We start from the raw sequence: 15506 nt of genomic DNA, 5'->3' as shown, positions 1-15506 counted from the left end.
TTTTGCACACCAGTGTAACATATAAATAATGTTCAAAGAAAATTTAAATTCATTCTGTGCTACTTTTATATAGCAAAATTTAGACTTTTATTTTACAACTTTGTTAGATATATTTTTATTAAAATATTGTAATTGCACTTGTATGTTAGCTATATTGAACATTATAAATCTATTGTACTGTACATGTATATAACTAATCAACATCACAAAGTCCGATGAGTATATAATGAATTACCAATGATCGCCTTAAAGAGCGGGCTATAATTTGAGGCTAATTAATCAGGCTAATTAAATGATTATTATAAAGTAATTTGTCACTAAAGGTAGATGTTAAGCGCCATCTCTTAACTACATTAATAATTATTATTTTTTAATAAATTAATAATTTAGAAGCTTCTGGAATAAAAGAACTTACCCGGAGCTGGACTTGAACCCACAACCCCTGCTTCCATGCAGTGTGCTTGCCAATTGCACCACCCAGAACCTGAGCAAGTCTTTGCTTCCAGAAGTACAGTATATTAATTTAGATATAACCTTACTTGGTTAAATGTGGCACTGGATGGGGACGACACCTACACCCAAGGCCTAAGAACTTCTCCACAACAGCACTCAGCCAACTAACGTATTACCCGGTGAGGTAGTGTGTATATATATATATATATATATATATAACTAATCAACATCACGTATCACGTACCGTGTTTAACCAAGTAAGGTTATGTAAGGTTATATCTAAATTAATATACTTCTGGAAGCAAAAACAAGCTCGGGGTCTGTGTGGTGCAACTGGCAAGCACACCGCATGGCAAGTGGAAGTTGCAGGTTCAAGCCCTGCCCTGAGTCAGTTCTTTTATTCCAGAAGCTTCTAAATTATTAATTTATTAAAATATAATAATTATTAATGTAGTTAAGAGATGGCACTTAATGTCTACCTCTAGTGACAAATTACTTTATAATAATCATTTAATTAGCCTGATTAATTAGCCCTAAATTAAATCCTAATCTTTAAGTAATTCCAATCGTTGGTAATTCATTCTATTGCACATACAGAGGCTTTGAAAATGCATTTGATTTTAAAAATTATATAAAACTACATATATAAACTACATATACATGTTTAATTTTAGAGATTTCTTGCTGAGATATTAGAGATAAAAAAGACAATATAGGAAAAGGAAAAAGAAATCAACCATCAGCATAATTTTGGTATTTTTAAATTTAAAATAAAAGAAATGAACTAGAAATAAACAAATTCTCATTCCTATATGTTAATTTAAAAAGGATAAATGCATTTTGTAGCATTATTGTAACTCTTGAATTGTTAGATTAATTTGATAATTTAAAATGAAAGCAATTCTGATCTAAACTTCAGAATAATCTTACTTATTTTTCAGAATATAACAAACTACAAACAATCCTTTCCCAAATGCTTTAGGGTAATTTTATCTAGCTTTGCAGGCTGTTTCATGTTTTTTTTTTTTTTTTTTTTTATTAAGAATAAAAACTTCAAAAACTTAATGAACACACAACATAGCATTTGTATAATTTCTACTGTTCACTCCTTTTTTTGTGTCTCCACTGTTAAATTGCAGAAAATTGTATTATTGAGAAACTTCTATTCTATTTTATTAGGAAATTCCCACATTAAGTTTCATGTTATTGAACTTGTACTTGTTTGAAACTATTAAAAATTGTGACTTGTTACACTCACTACATCAGAGAATCATTACAATGATTATTAAAAGAAATTGATTCTGAATAGAATTATTGAAGTGATAGAGGCCTAAAACATTTTTCCATTTTGAACTGTTCAGAATCATCTTTATTGCTCAAAGAAGTAAAGCCTCAACATTAAATGTGTGTTTAAAAAATTATAGCAGAGTCACTTCATTTGGGAAATATGGTTGAACTGGAAGAAAACAGAATCACTGCAACAATGGAACTTGCTAAGTTCTAGGAGTGGAACATTAAAATATTATAAGTAAATGATGTTCAAAAATTACTGGTAGAAAAAGAAGCTGGCAAAGTGGATTTGAAAGAAATGGCATCAGAAATAAACCAATTCAATTCGGAGAATGAAGATTCTGAAACCTCAAATTTTACACCAAAAATATTTGGGAAGGAATAATCTTAGCCATACAATTAAAATCTTAATTTTTAAATATAGGTCCTTCAGTTAAAAAGAATACAAAGTTCAAAAAAAAGCTTCAAAAATCCTGAACTCCTTACCATAAAATTTACAAGATCTTATGACATTAACACAAACAAGCACTGTACATATTGTACTTACTCCAGCAGATAGTATTTAATGGAATTACAAACTTTAAACATTTAAAATTTTGAATATGTTCATCCTTGTTCTATCTGTGGAATTGCATTTTTATGTGAGGGAGGCCTCTCAATGCTGTCAAAAATGTTTGTAATTCCATCAAATGCTATCTGCTGGAGTAAGTACATTCAGTGTCTGTCTGTGTTTATGTCAATTGTCAACTGTTCCAGCTTACTGGTAAATTTTACAAAGATTTATCAAACAAAAGTAAACCCAGATTATCATCTTTTAAAGAAAGAGGAGGGTACAAAAAATGTAGATGCTGCAGAAGAAAGTTCGGAAAGTAAAGACACTCTGCAACAAAGAAAACATTCTTGTTTGACTGTGCTTAGTAGCAATGAAGAGAAATAAAATTAAATGAAATACATTATCTGATATATAGCACCATATATTTGTTTATTATTTAACATATGTTAGTTATTGTTATTTAAAAAAAAAATTATATTATTGATAGTTATAAAAATAAAATAATATTTTTTTTGTTAGATTTTGAAACATAACCCTTTTTCAATCTTGAATTACAAAGGTTATACAAACATAAGGCCACCATAATGCCGCCAGAGGGCCCGCAACTAAAAGCAATTATATAACACGGATACTATTGTGGAAGACTAACAGTTTTTAATGCTTTGTAGACGCCGTAGCCTATAAAGACAGGTCGGCACCGAAGATCATTTTTAATTGTGTTGTTTGTCGTCTAATAGTGTTTTGTTCGTTAATTTTAGAAGTTTTTTTGACTTCAAGTTGCAAGTTGCATGGTGGTTCCTGATCGGAATAAAGGGAAGAAAATAAAGAAATAAGGACTCGAACTTATGTTTGTATAACCTTTGTAATTCAAGATTGAATTTAACTTTAATTCCCGAGTTTTGTACGAAAATAACCCTTTTTGTTGTATTGATTCTGAGTCCCAAGCAACAGTTTTGCATGACATGAGATTTTATGGAAACCTAACTATTGTGTTATATGAAGGTTACCAGCTATATAATTATTATTTTATACTTTTAAACAATAATTAAATAGTTACAATCATTTTTGATTAATAATCCATTAGAATATGTGAGCTAAGCACAAAACCCTATATATATATAGAGTTAAATTAATAAATAAAAAATACCAAAATTCTTATCAGTTAACAATTAAAAGACAGTCATTTATACAAATACATCTCATTCTATTAAATATTTACTTAGTTATAATTTATTATTAGTATTAAATTTTTATATATATTTTACAATGTCAAATCCTTGACAAAATTAATACCAATAACTTGTTATGCTAAGTTATTATTGATTATTTTATTTGCTTTAATGTTGATAAATTTATACTTAATTTGACTCTAATAGAAGACATTTGCTATGATTCATTGATAGATTTATTCATTCACTGAGGCACATCCTAGCCTCCATAACTTAATAGAGCATAAAAATTATAACTTATATATATATATTATGGTACTACTTACCTAAATACAGCTCTTGTCGTTTTTGTTCCTGTTCATCTGTAAATATATAAAATCTTAGGCAACATTATAATATAAAAGAGCATTAAAAAACTCAAATGATTTAGTTAATTCCAAATAAAATATAATTATTTTTGCAAATAAAAAATCATATTAGCATATAAAGTTACCATCAAAATAATTATAGAATGTTTCCACAAAATAATCATACGCTTCAGCTCCTATAGCAACACCTTCTAACATAGTTATGATATTAAAGTGATGCACATAGAGCTTAATATTATATTCATAAAGATCCCATTGTACAAATACATTGAGTCAAGTAAAATCCATCTGTGCAAACACCTGAACTGAAAGTCATATGACGAAAGTAATAGAAAGCTTATATAAAACCTTCAAGGCTATAAAACTTGTTTTTTTCTTTTTTTCTTTTAAGATTTTGATTAAACAAACGAAAGAAAAAACGTCAACTTCATTAACATGCATCAGCAAATCGCGCAAAAAAAACGCATTCTATATCTGTGCAAACGAAGAAAATAACACGTTTTGCATGTTTTACATTAACGCAACTCCAAATCACCAAAAGAAAAAACAAAACTCACCTGTCATTTTCTATTTTAAAATAATTCAACAAAATCTTGGCATTGTATAAAATATTTTGTACGTATCCTAGCGAGGCATGTGTAACGATAGAATAGGATTAATGTTACTCCTAGAAATGTCTGAACATACTAACTCGACCTCGATGTTTATTGGAGGATAAAAATTCTAACAGTTAATCCAATAACGTGAAAAATACAGGAATTAATAAGTAAACATTTCAAAAATTGCGTTCTTAATATCGCTATCCTGTAAATTTCGATCATAGTTTGTTAATGGTTTTATAATCAATACGTCCTAGATATAAACTTCTGTTTGTTTTTTTGTATATGGTATTATATGTATTATATTCCGATAGAACGTAAGTGATCATTAAATAAATTGAACACTGAGAAAAGTTATCCAACACTTTATTTTCAGCTAATAATATGACACAATACAATAGCAATTTTTTGTGTCGCAAACTGCTTTGCAATTGCTATTTACGTATAAGGAAATTGCGCTCATTCCGAATGCTAAATTAATAAAAAAAATTAGTTATTAATAATTTTAAATAGTTGTTTTTCTTAACAAATAAACTATTCGTAATAAATTATACAGGTTTACATTATACGAGATATAAAATGAAAACGTATAGTTTTAGAATTCATATAATAAAATCATTTTAAAAAGTGCTTCTTATCTTATATATATTATCATTGTAATTTGAAACAATATCTTGCATCGAGTCATTTACTTTATTATTATTTTTTAATATTTTTTTTTCCCGGAATATTAGCATTAAATCATCATCCCAGTAATCTGATCGAAGAGATTCCGATTCGATTTCTATCGAATAACATCGTGAACGGGAATTGGGTCAAACTGATTATTTACGAATAAAATAATATCAACGTCTAGAAAACTTGAATTTTAATTTATTATACGAATATTCGAAATTTAAAGTTGTATGTCATATGAATGACATAACGCGGCATACAGTCTACCAAAACGTAAATGTATTTTAAACGTTCAGAAATAATCCGTTATTTCGATATTTTAGATTTAAAAACTGTCACATAAAATACACACACAGTTTTAATACATAAGTTTACACATAAAATACATATAAGTTTATACATTATGCTTAACAAAAGATTTAGTAGGGTATACTGTATGAAAAAACTTGTAAATTATTCTTACTGATATTAAGTTAAATTAAACGAAAATTTTTAAAATAACAGATTTATAATCATATTATCTATGAACGGGAAGATTACAGAAAGAGCCCAATCTTCGATGAATAATAAATAAGTTGAATAGTTCGTAGATATGCCTTCTAAATTTTCCTGTTGTCGACATTATAATATATTTTATTTGTGAAATAATAATAGAGAATGAACTCCGTTAACTTTGCCCACATAGTCCTTTCATTTTCAAATATTGCATAATATTAATTTCACATGAATAAAACTAACAGTAACAAATTTATGAATCACACTAAAATGATTATATTCAATAACTATCAGTAAAAATTCATTCGTTAGAAAATATACGAACGAATACTTTCATCCTGGGAAGTAAAATTGCATCTAAAGAAACTCGAGATGACCGTTCATGGAGGATTTCCTACTATCATTTGAAATCCAGATCTGAATCTTCGTGATTTTTACGTTGATAATTCGGATCGGAGTTTCATTCCTTATCCTCATTCAAATTAGTTCAAGCACGACTACACAATGGAAACATTTCGAGCAAATTCAACCCCCGAGAATTTTAAATCTAAAAAAATTTTGAAATTTATTAAAATTTAACACCGGATTTAGTTGCTTTTTCACATAAGTTTGCATATTATTAATGTAGCACTCAACAGTAAGCTAGCGATCACGTATTAATGTTATTATTCATATTATTTTTGATTATTTAAACTAGGGATTCCCAACTCGGGTGCCTAGTCTCGAGTGATATGAGTAGCAAAGTAGCAACACATTCGTGTTGCTAATGTCACGTGGTACCAACTCGTTCAACAAGACCATTCACTGAAGAAGTTGGTACCATGTGACACTCTCAACGTCCCTACGAGTAGAAACTCGAGAGTAGACACCCTGGGGCGTCTCTCTCCACTTAGTAACACGAAAACGTTGGGAATATTACGTGTTACAAACCCGTTCCGTAAACGATCTCACCGGAATGACCTGGTTCCATGCGATATTCTCAACACGTTCGTGTTGTTACTCACATCACTCAGACTAGGCACCCTGGTTGCTTGCAATCCTAAAGAAGTCAGTCGATTTATATGAAAGGTTAATAAATTATTAGGACCATTGAGCAATTTTATAAGTATATCAACCTTTCTATTTATCCAATTTGAAATTTATTTTTATTCTGTATCAACGTTAGCCTAGTAACACCAGTAGTACTATAACCTTGTCTATTATTAGTATTTTGTCTAGTACGATAATTTGTATCCTAAATTAATCGTCTTAACGTGTATATTTCATCAAAACTGTAAGCCTTCAAATTCATTTGTAACGTTTATAGGCCTATTTACAAAATAGTTTTCATTTTGTCACGTGGCTGTGTTATTACGTCCTTCACATTAACCTAAGCAGGATGTCAAAAATGTCACATGATAAAATTTAAACTTTTTTAATAAAGTTAATAAAGATAAACGTTCAAAGTGTATTTGAAGCTTTATAGTTTTTTTAAATAAAATATACATGTCAAGACGATTAATTTAGGACGTAAATTATGGCACAAAAGAATATAGCCTAATAACAGACCAGGTGATAATACTACTGGTCACGTAACCAATCGAACGTCTCTAAAATAATTAATAATTCGATCCAGTCGCAGTGGCGCGTTATCCTGTGGGCAAAAAGGACAATCGCCTGGGCCCCCACCAACAATACCCAAACCAATCTCATATAAGAAAGTATTTTCCAAAAAAAAAAAATCCTCCAAAGAAAAATGTTTGAAGTCAACACCGTAGGCTACCCTCAATTCAGATTTGCCTGGCTCCCATAAAGCTATAACGCGTCACTATCCGGTCGAAATATATTCTAATTTTTACAGTTTTCTGCACATCCAGAGGTCTTAAGATTTAATACGAGACTTCATTTTCCGAATTTGATCAATAGGAAATATGTGGGAAGTATGTGTTATTAGATACTTCACATTGAACTGAGTGACTTTCTTCGCTTTTAAATACAAGTGCGGTATGTAAATATGTACAGTACCTCGTATACTATAAAATGACCTAAAAGTTGTTCTATACTCTTATTTCTTTCGAATGAAGCTATTGGTTATTGTTTTTCAAGCCTTATATCTTCTAATTACAAATTAAAGTAGCGTGTGTACCCTTGCTTGTAAACTCTGCCTACTTTAGTGACGTAAAGATCGGGTATGTCGTTTAAAAAAGTCCACTTCCCGGCAAAAGATTTAAAATTGTGGTAGTGTCATCTGTTATGATATTTTATTAAAAACTTTTTAGGCTGCAATTTGAAAAACACTATCTATACATTCCCACAGTCGTCCGTCCGTCCGTCCGTCCTTAATCTCGAGAACGGAGTTAAATAGACGAAAGATGAGACCAGATATGGAAAACTTAGGGGCAGGAGGCCCCGATTAACTATATACAAACGTCCTATGCACACCGGAAGTCACGTTACTTCAATTCAAAACTTCCCCGAAAGCAGTTAATAGATGACGGCACGACTCTATTGCTAACGGAAAAGTATGATTTACAGTGGCAAGCTACTACTAATTTGAGGTGGAGAGCATATATTTTATATTAAATAGATTAAAAATTGCAGCTCGTCATTATGACGATGTCACAATAAATAATTGCTGGTTTTTCTTATTAATTTTTTTTTTCATGGAGCTTGTGTATGCGTTTGATTATTCAATTTTCTTGAAATAATCGTTTTATAATTCTTAATAAGCATTATTTCTCTGTCATTATTTCCTTTAGTTGACTAGCAGCCTCTTCACTTGCGAGACAAATATCAGCGGCTTTATTTAGTGTTTTTTTTTTTTAACTCTTTCTGCCCTGTGGGCACTAAGAGGGCCTCTTTTAGTAGGCCCATTATGGGTTCGGCCAGGCCCACAATGGGGCGACCGGGTGGTGAGGGACGGGGCCCGACATATCCGAACGGACCACCCCCCGAAAAATTCCTGGGGATTATTCGACCCGTTCGGATTCGATCCCGGGTCCCCCAGAGCGGTAGGCTGCCACCTTTACCGCTCGGCCATCCGGCCGTCAAATTTTTATTTAATGTTAATGTTATCCACGTTAATTCGCTTCACTTCTGTTAAATCAAATGTATTGTATATCACTGTTGCTGCTGGTCCAATAGCTGACATTAATGTAGCACCCTGCACTTCACCAGGTTTTGTATGTAGCTGCGTAGCTACCGCATAAAATTCGAAGCCTTGCTTCCAAAGCTTCCATTCGATCGCCATGTTGTCTTCCGTCACCTGCAATTCCAACGGAAGGTGAGCATTTGTAGAAGCCATAAATCGTGGCATATCTGGGTTACATTCAACGTGCTTTTCTAAAAACAACAAACTTCTGATACCATGTATTAACAGGCCACTCTGTTAATGACTGGAAAACGCAATAAACAAAGGTAGAGCAGGGCACACCTTGAACACTTCTAAACTAATATTTATTTCTTTAGGCGTCTGCAACTGCTGAACACCCACTCATTACAAAAACTAAAGAACAGAATAGCGAGGTTGAGGCCGAAGTTTTAAACACGAAAACGTGTACGTCGGACGTTCAGCGCCGCTTTCCTGTAAGCCTAGAAGTTTGACAATGGTGTTTGGAGTCAGTGGAATCATGCTCGACATTCCAAACGCCATTGTCAAACTTCTAGGTTTACAGGAAAGCGGCGCTGAACGTCCGACGTACACGTTTTCGCGTTTAAAACTTCGGCCTCAACCTCGCTATTAATTTACACTTGATAGACGTCAGCCTACCGCTGCAGCGGTAGGCTTACGTCTGTCTGTGGATTCGATCTGGGGTCCTTACAACGCGCTGTAAGGGCCCCAGATCGAATCCGGAAGAGCAGTGTTTTATTTCAGAAAACAATTCATATTTTTCTCATCTGAGAGAGGAGAGAGTGACAAATACAAATAATCAGTTAATATATATATATATAAACAATAATCCTTTGTGTGTTTTATGAGGTTACAGGAAGAGTTATTTTTCAATTTCTGAATTTCCCACCCGAACTCCCCCTGAAAGAAACTCTGCAAAAGGGCAACCTCAGTGGTCATGGGTCTTGGACAAACTCTCCGCCTTCATTGTGGACCTGGCCTAACACACAGTGAGTATGATTAAAAGGCCTTACTGATGCCCACTGAGCGAAAAGAGAGAGGGGGAAATTACATTAATGTGAGATTTCCCGCGTTATCTAGAATTTTTACGGGCTGATGTTAATTAATTTCCCTCTTTTCTCCGAGTTTTCGTCGGAGAGGTCAAGAGAATGACTTATTTGTTTTCCCTTTTTACTATGACGCAGTAGAGAAGTGGCCTTCTCCTTTTTACGACAGATGTCCCAGGTGTCCGGGAAAATTCCTCCCCTCCCACCGAGGGTTCAACTAACGGTAGCCACGTTCATGAGACATCTTCTCTAACCAATTAGCGAAAGATAATTGAGTTCCTCGGGTGAGAGTAGAAAAAGGGTCACCTTGCTGAGAGGTTCGAACTAAACTTTCCCACCTGTGACTAAACCAATGATTCATTAAATAACAATAATTGTTGTATAAATCCCAACACACTCCCTAACCTTCCGACCGCCCCATCCGGTGATAGGAAAAAACATAACGTTCTATCTAGGACAGTTTATGTCAATAATTATTAGTCATAAGCACCAACATCACCTGAGGTATAGTCAGCCTCGCGAGATGCTGATATAAAAAGGGATCTGATCACGGCCTCCGGGGCGGACACCAAGAAGCGGCCATAACGAGACGACTGCGGACATCGACGATCATAGACTTAGGACCAGTCACGCCATATTCATCACGATCACCTCCGGCCCGACGTCCAGCCACCTACCTCCACGAACTCCTAGATCCGCGAGGATTTCACCATCCCCGCATAGGTTGAATCAATTATCAGAGGTACTAACTTCATTTGTAAGCTCTCTCTCTCGGTAGAATAGTTGTAAGCTAGATTTAGGGTCTCATAACGATTCAAACGATCCGCGCAATATAGTCTAGATCAGTGTGTTCCCAACCTTTTTTGTGCTATGCCCCACCTAAGCCTTTCTAAAATCCTTATGCCCCCCAACATATATGTTGAGCTCTTTTGAAAGGTATCTCGTTGTCGTGTTCGTTGAAGTTTTTCTTGCACTTAATTGCTACACTGTTTTATTGTAACCACGATAAAACCCAATCCTTTCATCAAAGTCTTTTGCACTTTCCAGTCATTGCCAAACATGACCTGGAACACCACAACTCACGTCTGCCCACCTCGAGGTCTGGGCAAAGAATGTCCTTTCTCCTCTTTCACTGGCCTCAGGGTCTTGTTCATCTCTTTGTTCTCAGTGGTTCCCAGAATTGTTAATCCCACTCCAAGGGAAAAGGGTTATAAAGGGAAGTTCTAGAAGGAAAGGGAAACAAAGAACAAATAAAATTAAAACTAACTTAAATCAATATTTACAATAAATATGGCATACAGCGGCTATATGGTTAACTTAAACTCTGGATGAGTTCATTTTCGAATTGCCCCCCTTAATAATGAAATTGCCCCACGTTGGGAAACACTGGTCTAGATCGTTACGTTCTTTATAGCGGTAACGTACTGTGCGTATATTTATCCTCCTATATCTTAGGTTGTCCTATTTTGTAGCGCTTTGTATACGGGTCGAACATCCCGCGCATTGATTGTTACACGCGGTGCGTCTTGTAACTGATATTCCTATATAGCCTTATATTTTGTATTTAATCTCCTGTATCGTTACGTTTGTTTATCTCTTGGCTTGTATATATTTGCGTCTCAATAAATAGTCGTGTTGTTTATTTGAAACCTGTCTCCCGTCACTCCGGACACCTTATCACTTACTCACCCTCTCCCCACTCACTTTTGCCCTCCTAAAGCCATCCAGTGACGCAGTAAAGGATCTCTCTGATCCGCGCCGATAAGTGGGGCCAAAAGCATGCAGCTTTTATCTCCCGGTTCTCACATTAATTAATAGTGAATTGATTCGATATTCATAATATTTAATATTTTTTTTTACATTTTAAAATAACATATACAAATGAATACACTATTATTAAAAAATAACAATAAAAGTATTATTTTACAAATAAATTTTTCCATCGTATTATTAGATAAACCGGTCATCTCTTTTAGCTTATCTTCTTGAGAAATGACCAAGCCGAAAAGCAAAAGCAAGAAGACCACAAAAAGAAAGCCGTTCCTCGAATGCCCCAGGTCCCAAATGCGCTTACAGATTGCCCGGCCTAGGACCTGCCTACGGAGGACACTTCAGAGATGGAGGCCTTCGCCTATTACGTCACCGAACGTTTTCTAAAGTTGAAAGGCAAGGAAGAAAAATTCGTGTTTTTCTTCCTGAGATAGATGACCGGCATGACTAGATTGTTATCAGGAAAATTATGATGCACAGTGGCAAGACGCTACTAAAATCGAGAGCATATATTTTAAATTAAATAAATTTTAAAAAATGATTAAAAATTGCAGCCGGGCATTGCGACGATGTCACAATAATTTTTGCTGGTTATATTATTAATTATTATAAAATGACAAAAAGCTTACTTTTAAAGATAAACAAGTTTTATTAAAAAAAAAAAAATTGCAAATGCTAATAATAAATAAAATCTTCATTAAGTCTGACCTCTCCAGATACAACACGTGACTCCCCTTTATCTCCTCATCCCTTCCATATTTATCCACCAAAATTTAATACCATCAAATCACCCTAAAAACAAACCTCCCTGCAATATTTCAGAAATTTTCTACAAAAGACATAGGAGTTATTAAGCTTCAAAGTGGGTGAACAAAAAAAATCTTGCTCCCCTCACACACAAACATCCATTCATACAGAAATTACCCCCGAATTTTTGCATTTCTCATTTCTCGAGGTTTCAAGGTCCCAAGTCCAAAAATGTAAAAATCTTGGACGGAAAGTAAAAACAATTTATGGAAATATAGTACATAAATACTGGATAAATGTAAATTTTTAGGAAATTCTTAGATGGAATTTAATATGTTTTAAACCACCAAAATTTATATTTTTTATATAATATAGTGGATTGTTATGTATATCTATGGAAGATACAAATGTAGAAATAAAATTTTTGATTTGTGTCCTTATATATGATATGATATGTAAGTGTTTGTTATGTAAAAAAATCTTTTCGCCATAGACGTGTCCCTAATTATAATGTTGTTTTTTCAAACAGCACTGAAGAGGGGTTGTAAACTTACACCAACCCGAAATGCATTTGTATAATCTGATGTATAATATGAGTTCAATTTGTGAAATAAAGTCAGAATTTTCTAACAAGAAATGCTGTGAGACCATCTATCAAATAAATTTTTTTGGATTAAAGGAACATTATATATATATATATAGAAATTGAATAAACAGCAACCATATTACATTAAAAACAATTTATACCAGGCAACAGTATATAAGGTTTTCCATACAATACTGTCTGGTTAAGTCGAAATTGTCGCTACAAAATCTAAACAAGATAGATTTTGGCATAATTCCCACATTTATCTTTGCAAAGGAATTTGCAAATTCATAAAGTTTAAGAGTATCCTCCAATCTGAACTGTAGGACTGTAAAACTGAGAAGGCTTAAGTAAAAGTTCAACATAGCTTAGGAAAGAAATAGTTTTCTGATTTTTTTCCTAATTGGGAAATTGCAAAATAAACCTGTTTTGTAAGTGAAAGTACATTGTTTTTAATTTTTATTCATTTGTATGCCATTTCAGATTTCCCAATTAAATACAGTATGATTGCAGATTTATAAATTACAATTTCCGTAATGCATACAAAATGAAATAAAATATAACAAAATGTTTCCGAAGTAAATGAAAATATTTTATTACATACTGTTGCATTTATATATGTTGTAAATGAATAGTTATAAAAAATAAATATACTGTATAATTATATAATATTGTATTTCAAATTATGTTAATGCATTAATTATACATTATAGTATCTGGGTTCCCACAAAAAAAAAAAAAAAAACCCACACAGAAATCCCCAGTTATCCTTCATTATCAACATTTCTAAAGTAAACAAAACCTTGATGCATCAGTACCAAAAGGCACAAAGGTGAGACAACATCAAATTCTTGAGACTCAGATTGAGTGGACAATTAAGTCTTACCAGGTCCCAGATGTCAGTATGCGACCTGTGTTCAGATGATGTGTGAATAATATTCAATCCCTGGGCAAATCAATGAATCAAAAAGAGCCCGGTGAGAAAAAGGGTTTGACATAGACTCAGATTAATGGACACTTCACATCAGGAAGTCATATTGTTTTACTTAGCTTTTGTGTGCTTCCAAACAGACTTGGGATTAGGCCTATATTATTCTACTCTACATTACACTTTACATTCAGGAAGTCATGTTTTATCCTCTGGTTTTTTGGAGGTTTCCAAAAAACTAGAAAGTAAAGTGGGAAGTGTGGATTGCATATGCATTTTATCAAGTTGAGGAGCAGAGATCAAAGTAACATCACTGAGGCTTTTTGTGATAGAGTTTCACATCACCTGAGAAACTCTAATTCCCACATTTTTGTTTGCTAATGTTCCATATAATCAGATATATTTGTTGAGATTAAAATCATTTATTTAACATGGGATGTAGATGAGTCATCTATTTCTGATAATTAGCACTGAGTTCAGCGTTAACGTAGATTCTTCTTTTTATTGCAAGCACTTTCGACGAAAAATTACGATCGTCGTCTTCAGGCGAATGTGGAAAGAACAAATTTGAAAGAGGCACGTGCCGAACGTTCCAAACCGAATAACGGAAGATTTTCGTTGGCGAATTTTTAAAAAATATAATGTATTCTTTTAGCGTTCGGTAACTTCGCCGGTTCGAAGGAGATTTTAGATCGGCACGAATTGACGGTGCATGCGCTGAAAAGCACACACGCTACGTGTGCGCTTGTCGGCGTGTTTGAGTGTTTATGCGCTTGTAAAGAGTGACCCAAATTTCGGGCAAGTCCAGGGTGGGGACGTTGCATGCCTCTGCTGTTATTGTGAGGATCGCTTCCCAGATGAATATTATTTTTCTATTGTTGGAGCTTTTTAGGAGCGCTGTTTCTGACCAAAGCGGAGTGTAACCTTGTTGTAGAACTTTTCTGGTCAGCTCTGTTGTTTGCCTTCCTTTATTTATATCATCCTGGTGTTCCGCGATACGGCAGGCGATCATTCTTGTTGTTGCCCCTATATATTTCTCTATTTCTCCTGTTGTTGGATTTTTTAGTGGCACCGCGTAGACCCCCGATTTTTCTAATGCGCTGATTTTGTCTCGGTCGTTGCATATGGTTCTGCGTAGGCTGGGTAGAGGGGTCAAGGGGAGCACGAAGCCGTACCGCCGGAATATACGGCTAATGAGTATGGACTGTGCTCCTAGATATGGTAATGTTGACGGTACTATTGCCATTTCTTTTTTGTTGTGTAGCGTGGTGAACGGATGGATGGAATCGTTCACTCTACGCAGTACATGCGTAAATTTGGCGCCTGTGAACCCAGCGTGTAATACTGCCATTCGTATGATTTCCAATTCATCGTTTATTAGGTCCTGCGATGAGGGAAGCAGTATCGCCCTTCTGATGAGAGCTGTTAACGCTGAACTCAGTGCTAATTATCAGAAATATATGCAACTTTGGCGTGAGTTAACTTTTATTATTTCTAGATGAGTCATCTTCATCCAGACCTGTGAAATACATCTCACTAGTCACACAAGTTAAACATTAGCCTAAAACCAAAAAAGTAAAGCAAAAAAACTGTTCTACAAGGGAATGTGAATTCTGTGACCCCACAATATAAATCTAAGTTTACATTTATAATTGTCTGGAAAATATTATTTGGAAGGAGAAAAGAAACATTGTAAAACTCTACATATGGTATGTATT

The 15506-nt window shown here is 33.8% G+C and overlaps 1 protein-coding gene across 1 annotated transcript in view; it reads right to left on the bottom strand.

The window, feature by feature from the left end:
- Lrrk (Leucine-rich repeat kinase) overlaps window positions 1-15506 on the bottom strand; it is an 87961-nt gene that overhangs the window by 54597 nt on the left and 17858 nt on the right. The window contains exon 6 of the mRNA XM_067272684.1: window positions 3792-3827. Coding sequence (XP_067128785.1) covers window positions 3792-3827 — 36 coding nt within the window. The remainder of the gene's footprint in view (window positions 1-3791; window positions 3828-15506) is intronic.

This window comes from Centruroides vittatus, unplaced genomic scaffold (genome assembly GCF_030686945.1).
Source record: "Centruroides vittatus isolate TY-2023 unplaced genomic scaffold, ASM3068694v2 contig_452, whole genome shotgun sequence".
Classification (NCBI taxonomy): Eukaryota; Metazoa; Arthropoda; class Arachnida; order Scorpiones; family Buthidae; genus Centruroides; species Centruroides vittatus.
This window is presented reverse-complemented; position numbering and strand designations above follow the sequence as displayed.